Consider the following 15,125-nt stretch of genomic DNA (forward strand, 5'->3'; position numbering starts at 1 on the left):
CCAACTTTTGGCTTTGTTTAAGCCAAATGCTGCTGTACATATACTAATGCCATTTTTCTGTCCATTAGCTGTTTTATTGTTTTAGTAGTTGTAAAGATTGCAATATGACTTATTACAGTCTACCTTAAATTGATACTTTGGCATTTCCCTGACAATGCAAAAACTTTTGAACAGTTTCAGTTCCATTTATCCATCTCATTTATCCGCCTTTTGTGATATTATTGTGATGTATTTTAATTTTAATTAAATATATATGTAAATATCTATACCTGTGTATATATATCTAACCCCCAAACATTACTGTTGTTTTTATAAACAGTCAGTTTAGTTTTGCCCACATATTTACCCTTTCCATTGTTCTTTACTCCTTCCTGCATTATCATGCTTCCATCATGGATAGCTTCCTTTCTTCCTAAAGAACCCCTTTTAGTAATTCTCTTGTGTAAGTCTGCTGACAGTGAATCCTCTCAGTTTTTGGGTGTCTGAAAATGACTGCATTTTACCTTTATTTTTGAAATATAACTTCAATGAATAGAATTTTAGGCTGACAGTTATTTTCTTTTATCTCTTTAAAGATGTAATTTAATTGTCTTCTCACTTCCATTGTTGCTATCAGCAGTCAACTGTCAGTCTTATTATTGCTTATTTAAAGATAATACCCTATATCCGATGGACACTTGTCTCATTAGGGAGACCACCTCAGGGATGATGTAGATGCCTGATCACTGCACTGTACACCTGAAACTGAAGTTGAACAATAATGAATGTCAACCACAATTATATATATATATGTATATTTACAAGAAACGGAGTACAGCATTAGGAATAGAGACAGTGGAAATGTAATGACTGTGTGCGATGTCAGAGGGGTAGTGGATGGGGGAGGGGGGTTGTCACTGTGTGAGGGATATAAATGATAAATGTCTAACTATTACATTGTTTTGTGCACCTGAAACTAATAAAAAAAATGAAAAAAGAAAGTAAATAAATGAATAAAGATAATACGCTGTTCCCCCAAAAATAAGACCTAGCTGGACAGTCAGCTCTAATGCGCCTTTTGAAGCAAAAATTAATATAAGACGCAGTACTATATTATATTATACCTGGTATTATATTGTATTATGTTATATTACATTACATTATATTATACTGTACTATATTATATTATATTATGTTATGTTATGTTATGTTATGTTATGTTATGTTATGTTATATTATGTTATATTACATTACATTATATTATACTGTACTATATTATATTATATTATATTATATTATATTATATTATATTATATTATATTATATTATGTTATATTACATTACATTATATTATACTGTACTATATTATATTATATTATATTATGTTACGTTACGTTACGTCACGTCACGTCACGTCACGTCACGTCACGTCACATTATATAGACCTAGTCTTACATTGTAGTAAAATAAGACTGAGTCTTATATTAGTTTTTGCTCCAAAAGACACTTTAGAGCTGAATGTCCGGCTAGGTCTTATTTTCAGGGAAACAAGATATGTCTTTTTTCCCTCTAGTTGCTTTCAAGATGTTTTCTTTGTCTTTTATTTTCTGCACTTTTACTATTATATGCCCAGGTGGTTGTTTCTTTTATTTGTCTTTCTTAAGTTTGTAGAGATTCGTGAATCTGTTTCTTGATTCTTTCATCAGTTTTGGAATATTATTCATCAGTATTTTTATTGTTTCTGTTCTGTTCTGTTTCTACCCTCCTTCTGGAATACCATTTATACCTTTGTCAAACGTTTATACCATTTCCCATATGTCTCTTAATCTTTTAAAATGTGTTATCCTTCCTTTTTCTCTTTCTGCTTTAGTTGGGATATATTTTGCCAAACTATTTTTTTAATCTTTTCTGCTGTGTCTAGTCAGCTGTTAGACCAATCTGTTGAATTTCAGTTATTGTATTTTCCAATTCTAAAATGTCCAATTTATTCTTTTGTTACATACAGAGGGTGCCAAAAAATGTGTACATATTTTAAGAAAGGAAAAAAAACTGTATTAAAATTGTAATACTTAATGCTAAGTGAAATAAGTCAGACAGAAAAAGCAGAGAACCATATGATTTCACTGATATGTGGTATATAAGCCAAAAACAACAAAAGAACAAGACAAACAAATGAGAAACAAAAACTCATAGACACAGACAATAATTTAGAGTGGTTACCAGAGGGTAAGGGGGTTGGGGGGTGGGAGATGAGGGTAAGGGGGATCAAATATATGGTGATGGAAGGAAAACTGACTCTGGGTGGTGAACACACAATGGGATTTATAGATGATGTATTACAGAATTGTACACCTGAAATCTATGTAATTTTACTAACAATTGTCACCCCAATAAATTTTAAAAAATTGTAATACTCCATATATACCAATAACAAAAGATGAATACAAGTCATGTGTATTTTGGCGACCCCAGTATTTCATCTTTTATTTTCAATCAAATTTTTACAAGTTCCTATTTGATACCTGTGCTATCTGGATCACCTGTGGTTTCTGTTTCATTGTCTTTTTCTTCTTGAACCTTTTTGTTACTTGGTCCTGTTTTGGGGCATGCCCGATAATTTTTGTTTGCATGTTGGGTATTGTACATGAAAAACGATAGAGGCATTGTCTTCCTTCAAAAGATTTAGTTAAGGCTGCATTTCAGGCTTGGTTAGTGTTGGTCTGTCTTGAACTTGCCTTCACGCCTAGATCATAACCTTTACTCTCAGAGGGTTGAAGTTCTTAAATCTAAACTAAGGCCTTGCTTTTACTAGGTCCTTCCACCTGGGTAGACCTTGAACTCTGATCTCTATTTCCCAAGTACTGAAAAAGTGCCAGAATTTCTGCTGAGCTCTGTATCCTCCCTGCTGCTATTTTCTATTTGGTTTCTTGACATCTTGCTCTGCATGGCTGATGAGGTAAAATTACATGCAAAATTTTGGGTTCACTTCTCCTTCAAGTGAACTTGATTCCTTCAAGTTCTAGCCATCTTGGAAACTCTAAGTGCTGGCCTCTCTCTACCCGGCATAGTAAGAGTGCTAGAAGCACTAGGGTGCAGTTTTTATTTTTGGCTTCTATATCCTGCACCAGAGACCAATGTGCCCTGAGTAAAAATGTGGAGCTTACATCAGTGTGGTTCCCTTTTCACTAAAATCTTGGCCCTGTGTGCCTTGCCTGTCTTGGGTTCTCTCCAGCGCCTTCTAATACTTATCTGAATTTAATCCTGCCTCTATATTTGTTTTCATCAGGAAGGCTAGTCTGGTACAAGCTCTCTGTCATATCCAGAAGTGGAAGTTCATCCCACAAGTTTACATGTGTAATATTTACATGATCATTAAGTCAAAATATTTCCTAAATTTCACCATGATTTCTTGGTTGAACCACAGATAGTTTATATGTATCTTGCTTAATTTTCAAACATAGGGAAATTTTTAGTTATTTTTTTATTATTGATTTCTTGCTTAATTGCATTGTGGTAGGAGAACATAGTTGAAATATTTTCAGGTCTTTGAAATTTGTTCAGATTTGCTTGATAGCCCAGCATAGGTCCACTATTTATAATTTTTGTATGAGGATGCTTGCAAAGAACGTGTGTTCTGTACTTGGTGGGTGTTAGGTCTCTGAATGTTAGAGACCTTGACTTAATGGCAGGTCTCTAAATGTTAGGTCTCAGAGACCTTGACTTACAGACAGAGCCAAGTCTGCAAGAAAACAACAAAATGTCTGCTGGCCTGCACCTGCAGACAGAGCCAAACTTGCGATAACAGAAAACACCACAAAACAGCTACTGGTTTGCAGGCAGTCAACATTTTCTGTTTAAACAATGCTACCCTGTCAGCACCGCCCCTGTAAAACCCTCCTCACCCCCTCCTTTGGGGCTGCAAATCTCCTTTAGACATGCAGCCCGGGCTGTAGCCATCTTTTGCTCAGCCTTATAAACTTTTGTCTTACAATAAAAACTGTTAACTTGCCTGACCAAAACTTTTCAGTCAGCTGGTAAAGCAATAGTGTTTTTTATATATGTCTGTTAGGTCATGTTTACTAATTATTCTATGTCCAATAGCGTGTTTTATGTCTGCTATTTAAGTAACTAGTAGAAGATATTAAAATATCTCAGTGTAATCATGGATTTCTCTAGTTCTCTTAATTCTGTCAAGTTTAACTTTATTTTGAACTTTAGTCCTAAGTACATATTAATTTATAACTGTCGTATTTTCCTAGTGAATTGAAACAGTTATCATTATGAACTGTCCCTATATTTTCCAGTAATGCTTTTTACCTTAAACTCTATTTTGTCTAATATTAATATAGTGTCATCAGCTTTTTGGGGGTTAGTATTTATTTAACATATTTCCTTATGTTTTTAAACTTGTAAAGAATAGGTAGTTGTCTTTTTTTCCTATTATCCTGTCTGTTATCCCTTATATTTATTTGGACCGTTTAGTCTATTAAACTTAATGGAATTCTGATATCTTTGGGTTTAAATCTACCATCTTACTGTTTGTTTTGTTGTTCTCATTGTTCCACCTATTTTGTTTTCTTTATTCCTTTTTTCTTGTCTTTTCATTTATTTTTTGTTTTGTTTTAGTTAGCTTTTTTGAGATGCAATTTACAAAAAATAGAATTTACCAATTTTAAGTGTACCTGTCAATGAATTTGATAAAGGTGCATACTCACGTAACCATCGCCACAATCAAGATGAAGAACATGTCTGGTATCCCCAAAATTTCTTTCATGCTCCTTTACAGTAAATCCCCTCCACCGAGTCCCAAGTCCCTGGCAAACACTGATCTACTTTCTATGACTGCAGTTTTACCTTTTAATCATATATCATGTAGTCTTATGAATCTGACTCTCTTTCACTTAGTATAATGCTTTGCAATTCATGACTGAGTGTTTTCTTATTATTCCATTTTCCCTCTCTATTAGATTGGAAGGTATATACTCTATTATTATCTTTTATTGATAACTGTTGGGAGACAGTCCTCCATGGGTCTCTCGTGTTTCTGTACATCTTACCAGCAGACACTGACTATCTTTGCTCCCGGCTATCTTTACAGGGGTGTTTGTAAGGTGAACAGACTTGGAAGATAGAGATAGGGTCTCTCTCTAGAGCAGGGCATAGGTTTGCTTACTCTCCTATATAATGAAGATAATATCTTTGCTCCTCCAGAATAAAGCTTAGACAGATTTGCTTATTGACAATTATAAAAGATTCAAATTCCCTGCACTCAGGGTTTCTCTCTTCTAATGTAACATGAGCAGGTATCACCTGATCCTTTTCATGTCACCCTGTGGGAACTGGATCCCAGGGAATTGGCACAAATGCTGATACTCTGGCTACTGTTATTGCTGTGAGTAATAAATTGCCCTTTGTCTTTGATCCAGGAATCTTGTGCTTCCTGCCAGCATCCATGAAACTGTGTCAGGCTAACTCGTTAGTTTGCAACTAGGATAAAATCTGAAACCCTTCACAGTTCTTGATAGAACCTTAGAGATTGTAACACACATCCTTGGCCTTACTGAAGTATAATTGGTACTTTAGAATCTTCCAGAATAATAAATGAGTCTTAGAACCCTTTAACTGCATTTATCCCCCTCTGGGCTTCTATGCCATGTGCTGTTTTTTTTATTAATATTTTTATTTTAAACCCAACAAGACATTATACTGTGAATATTTATTTAGATTTGCTCACATATTTACTCTTTTCCTGGTGCTTCATTCTCCCCCCACCCCCATCATTATTTTTGACCATCCATCTGGGATCAAGTTCCTTCCACTTGACAAAAATACTTTTATATTTTGTATATTTCCTTCTGTTAATGTCAGTCTTCCTCCTCCTCCTCCCCCCACCCTTTGGTGAAATGTTGTAATTTCAACTTCATATGTGAAGGTTTTTTTCTCCCCAGGTACAGAATTTTCAGTAGCGTTTCTTTCAGCTTTTTAAGGATGTGATTCCATTATCTGTGGCTTCCATTGTTGAGAAGCCAGCTGTCAGTCTCATGGTTGCCCTTTGAAGATTACCCTTTTTTCCTCTGCTATTTTTAAATTTTTCTCTTTGTATTTTGTTTTCAGCAGTTGTAATATGGCACGTGTCAATTATTGCTGTGTTACAATACGTTTACCAATATGTGTTCTTCTCCAGTATTGCTATGTAACAAACTACCCCAAAACTTAGTGATTGAAAATGATAACAATTATTTAGGACACAAATCTGCAGTTTGAGTGGAGCCCAGTTGGAAAGGCTTAATTCTATTCTATATGGCATTACCTGGGCTTGGCTGCAGGATCTGCTTTTAAGATGACCCACTCACAACTGGCAAGCGCTACTGGCTGTTGGCTGGGAGTTCATACCAGGCCAGTAGTCATCTCCATGGATGCTTCACTTTCCCTGTGGCATGATGGCTGGGTCCCAAGAGAAAAGAGGTGGAAGCTTCCAGTCCCTACAGTCTTGGTCCAGAACCTAGGACAGCATCAATTCTACCATATTCTGTTGGTAAAGCAGTTACAGAGCCAGATTACAGGGTGAAAAGGCTCCTCCCAATGGGAGGAGTGTCAAAGAATTTTGAGCCACATTTAAAACCTGCCCAAGGTCCCTAAGTATGGATTTCTTTCTTTTTCTTTCTTTTTTTAAATTAAAGTTTATTGGGGTGACAATTGTTAGTAAAGTTACATTGATTTCAGGTGTACAATTCTGTAATATATCATCTGTATATCACATTGTGTGTTTCCTTCCTTCCTTCCTTCTTTTCCTTTTTGGTGGAGGAGGGCTCATAGGGTATTTTAAATCAATGTTTTTCATCAGTTTTTCATCAGTTTTGCAAATCAATGTTTTTCACAGTTATTAACTCTTCACATATGGCTTCTGTCCACTTCTTTTTCTATTTTTTGGGGGGTAGGGGCTCCTCTTATATGTATGTTAGGTCTTTACATTACATATCTATATCTTTTATCTACTGTGTGTGTTTTCCAAGATTTGTCTCTCCATGCACTATTCTATTTACTCTTTTCTGACCTATTTCCTATTCACTAGTTTTCTCTTCAGCATTGTCTGATCTGCTGTTTATACCTAGGCATTGAGGTCTTAATTTTGACAATTGTATTTTTAATTCTGTAATTTCCACTTGGTTCTTTTTTTAATAGTTTAAAGTGTTTTTTTTTGCCAAAATTGTAAATCTTCTGTTTTATCCTCTTGGTTAGTATCACAGTTATTTTAAAGTCGGTGTCAGATGACTTAAATATTTGCAGCTCCCCTCCCCCAACTTATCAATCTGTTTCTGTTGGCTTTCTTTCATATTGTCGTATCTCCTCACGTGCCTGGTGAGTTTTGATTATGTGTCGGACCTTGGATTTGCAATAATGCTGTAGAAATCATTTGAAGCCCAGTTTGATATTTCCTTTATGTGTACTTCTCCCAGTACTGGGAACATGCTCGCTCAGGATAAACTCAGTCCAGTTTCTAGAACTGAAATGATTTGAGGCTGAGCTGCAGTCCCTGTGAGGGTCTGTTTACTTGTAGCCCACCCTTATTTCTAGGGTGTAGACTTTTAGGATCCCAACCCAGAGTAACAGGTGGTTATCAGGGCTCTCCCCTTGCAGACCCCTGGCCTCCAGCCTCTGTCCCCTGAGCCTGTGGGTTGTTAATGTTACTGTGTGTCCCTCCAGCCTTTCAAGTAACAATTGTATGGACAGTTGTATTTTTTAATTCTCAAGCAGCTTAAACACTGGGCTCACTTCCTGGGTTTCCATAATCCCTTCCAGCCTGGAAATTCATCACTGTCTGATAGTATCCAGCACCTCAAACAGATGGTTTTTGTATTTTGTCCAACATTTCTAGTTATCCCCAGCAGGTGGCTGGTTCACATTACCTAGTCTGCCATTAATGGAAGTGGCAGTCCTCAGAGAGACCCCATTTTCTTTTGGATTATTCCCACCAGCCTGATTACACTTTCCCCATTAGCTACCTTTGTTTGCCCCCTCTACAGAAAACTCCGCATTGTTTGTACTTGCCGTCTCCAATTTCTCCAATCAGGTTCTTTCTTAAACCCATTCCAGTCAAGCTTTGGTTACCCCACTCCAACAAAAATACACTTGTCAGAGTCACTCCTGCCTCAATTGGTGCCAAGTCCAGTGACCAGTTTGCAGTTGTCGTTATATCTGACATAGCAGCAACATTTGATGTGGAGTACTCCAGCGCTCTGATGGGAAGAGGTTAGTGAGATGAAACAAAACCAGCTGAGGAGAACTGAGGAAGGGTCCTTCTCTACCCCCCTTTCCTACTTTGTTTTTCCTGTAGCACCTTTTACCCAATAGTCCATTTCACATAATTCCATATTTTGATTTTTGCCTTACTCATTTTGTTGATCTCCTCCCCCATAAGAACATGGACTCCAGGAGGGCAGGGCATGTTGTCTGTTTTGTTGATTAGTTTACCCCTTTATTTAGAACAGGGTCAGGCACAGAGCGGGTGCTCAGTAGATCTTTACTAAGCAATTGCTGTCTCTGGGAAAGAACAGGCTGGCCGTGTCAAGCCGGCACTTTCTAGGCACTACCTCCCTGAGCTGGCTGCCGGGCTTGTGGAGGTGTGTAGGAAAGACCTGGTATGTTGAAAGCCCTGCTCAGAAGTTCAAGTAACCATCACTGACATGTAATCATTATAGTTTTTAAAATGCCTTTACAATACTTTCTCATCTGATCCTCATAGCACTTCTCTGAGGTAGGTAGGACAGGGGCAATTAGTCTCATATTTCAAATAGGGCTCAGAGAGGGAAGAGGTTTTCCCCAGGACACACAGCAACTTAACAGCAGCCCTTGGACTCAAGCATAACTCTTTAAAAGGGACCAAAACTGTTTTTTCTGATCATAAAAATTATGTAGATTCATTGTAGAAAATTTGGAAATAATGGATAAAGAACATTTAAATTATTATGCAACCATGCACATTTGACGGATTTCCTTTCAGTCTTTTTTTTTAATACAGTTTCATCACATATCATCAAAATTTGTATCCTGCTTTTTAACATAACATTACAAAATAACATTTCCCTTTTCTTTTAATGTCTCACTTTCATGGCTGCGTAATATTCCACCACATAAATGTACCATAGTTTATGTGACAATTTATATTCTGTTGCTGGACATTTAGGTTAAACAACACTTATATATATATATTTTTAACTTTATTGGGGACTATTGGGGAACAGTGTGTTTCTCCAGGGCCCATCAGCTCCAAGTCGTTGTCCTTCAATCTAGTTGTGGAGGGCGCAGCTCAGCTCCAAGTCCAGTTGCCGTTTTCAGTCTGTAGTTGCAGGGGGCACAGCCCACCATCCCTTGCGGGAGTCGAACCGGCAACCTTGTGGTTGAGAGGATGCACTCCAACCAACTGAGCCATCCAGGAGCTCAGCGGCAGCTCAGTTCAAGGTACCGTGTTCAATTTTAGTTGCAGGGGTTGGAGCCCACCATCCCTTGCGGGACTCAAGGAATTGAACAGGCAACCTTGTGGTTGAGAGCCCACTGGCCCATGTGGGAATCGAACCGGCAGCCTTCGGAGTTAGGAGCATGGAGCTCCAACTGCCTGAGCCACTGGGCCAGTCCTACATGACAATATTTTTTAAAAAGAAAGAAAAGGAAATCTTTCCAAATAAAAAGAAAGTCCCAACTCCATTTAAATGTGTGTGTGTGGGTTGGGTGTGGGGAGTCCAGCTGGAGCGGATCAGGGCACAGCCTGAGGTAGGCAGCGGCCTGTTTGGAGGGACCCAAGGCTTCATTTCCATGTTTTCCTCCTCGGTCCTGGCTCCTCAGACTCTTCCAGCTGGAGACAGAGGCTGACGCCCTGCTGCACTTCCAGCGCTATTCCTCCCAGTTGCCGCCCTTCTATGAGAGCTCCAGCCGCATCCTACACGCCGAGGTCCTGCAGCAGCTGACCGATCTCATCCGCAGCCACCTCAGCTGGTCGGTGGCCCACTTGGCAGTAGAGTTGGGGATCCGAGAGTGCTTCCATCACAGCCGCATCATCAGGTGGGGCAGGAGGGCAGGACCCTGGGGACAGTGTATGTGGATGGGCGGGGCCGTGGGGACGGTCTCCTCCGTCTTGCCTCAGTCCCCTTCCATAAACTCAAAGCTTGCCCGGAATATTTGACTTCAAAAGGGGCAGCAGTGCCTTTGGGTTACAGTGTAGGGATGCTGACTAAAGTCAGAAGGAGAAACGTGACATTTCTGGAATGCCCACCATGAACTTGAATCCTCCCAACACCCCCAGGAGCTCGTCATCCCAGTGAGAGGTTATGTGACCTGTGCAAGGTCACTTAGCGGGAGGGGGCCGAGCAGGCTTCAGATCCTTGATGTCTTCTTCCAAAGGTCTGGTTGCCCGTCGGGGAGCTGGAACACTTGCTTTCATACATCCATTCATCCCACATGTGTCTCAGTGGGCGCCCCGTGTGAAGGTACCATGCTGGTCATAGGGTTGCAGCCGCTGTCTTGCCCGAGGTCGCCACACCTCCTTTGGTTCTCCTCCCAGATAGCTTGCTTCAGTGCCCAGGCCCAAAACTCAAAAATCCTGGCTGCCCTTTACAGTTGACAGGCCTGTTCTTGGACATCATGTGTCTAATCTCACGACAGTCTGTCTGTTTCCTAGGGCAGGCACGGCAGGTATTGTTTTCATTTTTTTGTAGATAAGAATACCGCAGTCCAGAGAGGTTAAGTAAATTGCCCACGATTAGTGCGATTTCTGCCTTCTGCGACCCTTTCTCTGCCACCCGCTGCCCATTTCAGGCTGGGTGTGGCCCTGGGGCACATCTCCCCTACAGGTGTGCACCATGAATTAAACACGGATACAAACCACATTAGGTACAAATAAATTGTGATGCATCCCTAGGTTTGAACCAGCTTGAGCAGGGCACGCGTGTTCTTGCGCTCCTAGCCCACTTCCCTCTGCACGTCGGTGTCTCAGCACGCCGCTCACCTTGTGCCTTGCCCACTCACCTCCCCGGCCCTCCCTGCAGCTGCGCCAACAGCACAGAAAATGAGGAGGGCTGCACACCCCTGCACCTGGCCTGCCGCAAGGGTGATGGAGAGCTCGTGGTGGAGCTGGTGCAGTACTGCCATGCCCAGATGGACGTCACCGACAACAATGGAGAGACGGCTTTCCACTACGCTGTCCAGGGTGACAATTCCCAGGTGCTGCAGGTAAGCAGGGGTGGGGACAGGGTAACCAGCACCAGTGACACCCCGCTGTGCCCACAGCTCTCTTTGGGCCCCTGGGCTCAGATGTAACTCGGGGCCTCTCCCTGTTCCTTCTTAGTCCTTGAAGCCCGAACTCCTTTGTGGAGGGTACAACCCTCCAACCTGCTTTTCCCTCTCCACACTTGTCAAGGAGACACATCCTCGGCCACTTTGCTCTGACAACCCTGGGAAAGTCCTCCACCCAGCAAACTAAACTCAAGGCCCAGTCCAGCCAGTGAGTTTAGTTCGGTTTTTCCCGACCACCTCTTGTGAACTGGACCCTGGGCTGAGTCAGTGCATTTCAGCCCCTGCCTGGAGGTGCTCATCGTCCAGTGTGACCTGAGCTTCACTTTTTACAGGAACTCAAAACAAACAAAACAAAACTCTATCGGGCTCATTTGGGCATTTGCACCAGAGGCACTCCTGTTCAATTTTGGATTAGCTGGGCAGAAAAATAAAAATAAAAGTTGTGGGTGAGTAGATCCAGTGATGTTATTAAAAGGCGACTTTACATATTAGGTAGGAAAGACAGAATGCTGGACAATATTTTATTGCCTAGAATTAGATGATTCTTCTGAAGTTTATATCTTTGTCTCTGACTTGGCATCAGAATGGAGCTACATGATTCCAGAAAATAGGGATTCTTAGCTAATGCTTTAGTGCTCTCAGGGAAGAGAATGCCACACCCCCTGTGGAACTCCACCCTTACTGAGAATCCACTGAGTGCCCAGCTCAGGGCCACACACATCCTGCCTCAGGGCAGAGGGCATGCACACTCTTATCAACAGCCCTGCACACAACTGTACGTGTCCTGTATCACGTGCTGGTCTCATGCCTGGCCCTGTACTGAGTGTTGTATGTGTTCTGGTTAATTCTCAGAATCCCCTCTGTGGGTGGGGGTCATTATCCTTTCCTCCTTGCTAAAGAAACAGGTTCAGTGACGTTAAGAAGTGTGCCCAGGGAGGGGTGGTGGGGCTGTGAGTGGTGGGGCTGGCCCTTGAGTCGAGCCTCCCTGCTGTGTCCCCAGGCTGCTGACAGGCCCAGCTGGTCATACAGGTAACAGGGATGGCAGTTAACCTCAGGGAGACAGCCTTCAGCCACAAGTGAGGAAATAAAAAACCTCCGACTCGCTTTTTAATACTGGTATTTTTTTAATTGAAAAAATAACACCTGCACGTAGCAAAAAAAATTCAAGCAGCACAGAAGGGTATACAAGGACAAGCAAGAATCACCACCCCCCAGCCCCCCAGGGCTCATCCCTGGATACAACCAACTTTTAAATTTCTTGATTCAGAAATTCTCATACGTACTGCAGTTATGCCCGACCAGCGCCCCAGCCAATACTGGCTCAGTCGGCTTCCTTTTCCCCTCCAAGTCCTCCTTTCTCTGTTGCTTCTCTTTAAGGTCTTACCAGTGTTCAGTGGAGTCCAGCTTCCCTGCCCCTTAGTCCCCAGAGAGGTTGCCGCGGTGGGTGTTAGGGGAGGGACGTGCAGGGCCTTCTCCGTGTTGGGCTGCGACCCACGCTGCTGTTTGCTGTCAGCTCCTAGGGAAGAATGCATCAGCCGGCTTGAACCAGGTGAATAACCAAGGGCAGACCCCGCTGCACCTGGCCTGCCAGTTGGGGAAGCAGGAGATGGTCCGTGTGCTGCTCCTGTGCAATGCTCGGTGTAACATCATGGGGCCTGGTGGCTACCCCATCCACACAGCCATGAAGTTCTCCCAGAAGGGGTAAGACGCACCGCCACCCCACCCCACCCCCACCCCACGTGGTCGGCTGGGCCTCAGCTCTCACGGCCTGTCCTGAGTAGCGACCACAGGCTCCTTAGATGCCTGTCAGCTACTGGCACCAAGGGCTGGCCTGGCATAAAGTGCTTGATAAATGTGCAGGGGTGGGACTCTCAGTCCGTAAACTCTGCTGTATAAAGAATAAAACTTGAAAAATTGCTCTGTAATTCACCTTCATTTCTGACCATGAACCTCCCTCTACCAAACTGGAGAAAAGCAATCTTAATCTTCCCTGGGGTCCCCCCCTATCCAGCTCCCCCAGGTGGTGCTTCAGTGTTAGAATCTCATGCAACCCCAAGGCTTGGAGGGCCCCCCAAACTGGGTCATCTTCCCTCAAGCCCAGCAGCCTGATCTGAACCCCTTCACAGCTGCAGTGCTCCCGGCTTCTGTGGCCGACTCAAAGCCCAGGGATGCTTGGCAGGGTGGCCCAGGGCCCTGTCTGCCTAGATGCATCTGTCCTTCCTGGCTGGTGGCACTGCTGGGACACAGGTGCCAGGCCCATGTTTCAGGGAGCTCTAGAACACTCTCATTTCTTTCCTTCTCTCCAGACCTAAGAAACCCTGGTTTCAGGAAAATTCTTCTCCATGTGGGGTGTGTGGGGGGGGGCGGGGAGCAGGGGGAGGAGCGTGGGTGGAGTGGGATAAAAGAGATGACTATCTCACAATGTCACCCAGCAGGTACAGTATCTAGAATGAATGAATGAATGAATGAATGAATGAATGAATGAATGAATGAATCAGTTGGTCCCTCAGTCCTGGGCAGTGTGCTAAGCGCCAGTTACCTGCTTGGTCCAGGTTACTTCCAGGACCCTCGTATGATCCAGGTTGCTCCCTCCTCAGACACCCTCAGTCAGGTTCCTTCTCAGGCCTCCCCCGTGGGGCCCACTCAGGTCAAAGAGGCTCATTGCACGTGTGATGGTGCAAGTCGTCTCATACCTTAGGAATGCCCTACTGCTGCACGCAGCCGCGTTCCTCGCTGGCCCCCATGGGACCAGCCATTCTCTAAGAACTGCAGGTGTTAGGGTTACCGAGAGTGGTTCCATCCCAGCTCCAGTCTGGGAGCCCCTCTGCTGTTTGCGTGCACTCAGCTGGGTGTCACAGCCCAGTTGGGCCTGGGCGTCACGTTCCACTTAGTCTTCAAGGTTCATTAGTGTCGTAGCATGGATCAGAATTGCCTTTTTAAGGCAGAATGATACTCCATTACGTATCCCACATTTTGCTTTCCCATTCCTCTGTCAGTGGGCACTTGGGTAGCTTCCACCTTCTGGCTGTTGTGAATAATGCTGCAGTAAACAGTGGTCAAACATCTGTTGGAGCCCCTGCTCAGTTCCTTTGGTTCCACCCTAGGGGTGGAGAGCAGCTGTACTCTTAACCACCCTGCTTACTGCTGCCTTCGGGGGACAGTCACTGAATGAAACACCAACAGTGGGCAGTCGGGGGATGGAGGGTGCTATGTGCCAGGCCCAGAACCAGGTGCTGAAACATCTTGTTTCCTTTAATCCCCACGCAGTCCTGTTAGGACTGTTTCCATGTTGCAGATGGACTCAGCCACTTTCCAGCAGTCATCAGTGAGGAAGCTGGGGCTTGACCTCAAGCCTGTCAGACTCCAAAGCCACTGCCAGTCAGAGTGATCATTCCTGATTGGAGTTATCAGGGAAGGCTTCCTGGAGGAAGGGGCTTGTGCCAGGCCTTGACGGGCTCAAGATACCCTAGGCATAACATGGTATTCGCACTGGTTGGTTTTGTTGCAACTTTCTTCGCAGAAACTCTCCCTGACCAGTAGATGAAGCCCCTAGTCATGACCTCTTCCAGCACCAGGCTGCCCGTGGCCTTCCTCACAACGCCAGGGCTCTTCTCCCCCCAGGTGTGCCGAACTGATCATTAATATGGACAGCAACCAGATCCACAGCAAAGACCCTCGCTATGGAGCCAGCCCCCTGCACTGGGCCAAGAACGCAGAGGTAGGCCAAGTGTGGGGGAGTGGTAGGCAGGGGGCAGGTCCCACAGCCCTTTGTTCTCCTCGTGCCCGAGGAAGGAGGTTCCTGCGAGACTCTGAGGAGGCACTTGGAGGGTTGATCTCATAGGGGGTTGCCAGGCAGACAA

At 43.4% G+C, this 15,125-nt stretch overlaps 1 protein-coding gene across 7 annotated transcripts in view; it reads left to right on the forward strand.

Annotated features, from left to right (window-relative positions):
• The window catches only part of PLA2G6 (phospholipase A2 group VI), a 57,279-nt gene that overhangs the window by 20,705 nt on the left and 21,449 nt on the right, over positions 1 to 15,125 (forward strand). For 5 of the 7 annotated variants that reach the window (XM_088796476.1, XM_019752976.3, XM_088796478.1 and 2 more), the window contains exons 3-6: positions 9,820 to 10,035; positions 11,019 to 11,202; positions 12,779 to 12,966; positions 14,887 to 14,983. In XM_088796476.1, coding sequence (XP_088652602.1) covers positions 9,820 to 10,035; positions 11,019 to 11,202; positions 12,779 to 12,966; positions 14,887 to 14,983 — 685 coding nt within the window. Of the gene's footprint in view, positions 1 to 9,217; positions 9,439 to 9,819; positions 10,036 to 11,018; positions 11,203 to 12,778; positions 12,967 to 14,886; positions 14,984 to 15,125 lie in introns of those variants that run through there. The other 2 variants (XM_088796484.1, XM_074326395.2) reach the window with 2 other exon arrangements.

The sequence above is a fragment of the Rhinolophus sinicus genome, chromosome 1 (assembly GCF_057876585.1).
Source record: "Rhinolophus sinicus isolate RSI-liver-muscle chromosome 1, RSI-T2T, whole genome shotgun sequence".
In the NCBI taxonomy this organism is placed as follows: Eukaryota; Metazoa; Chordata; class Mammalia; order Chiroptera; family Rhinolophidae; genus Rhinolophus; species Rhinolophus sinicus.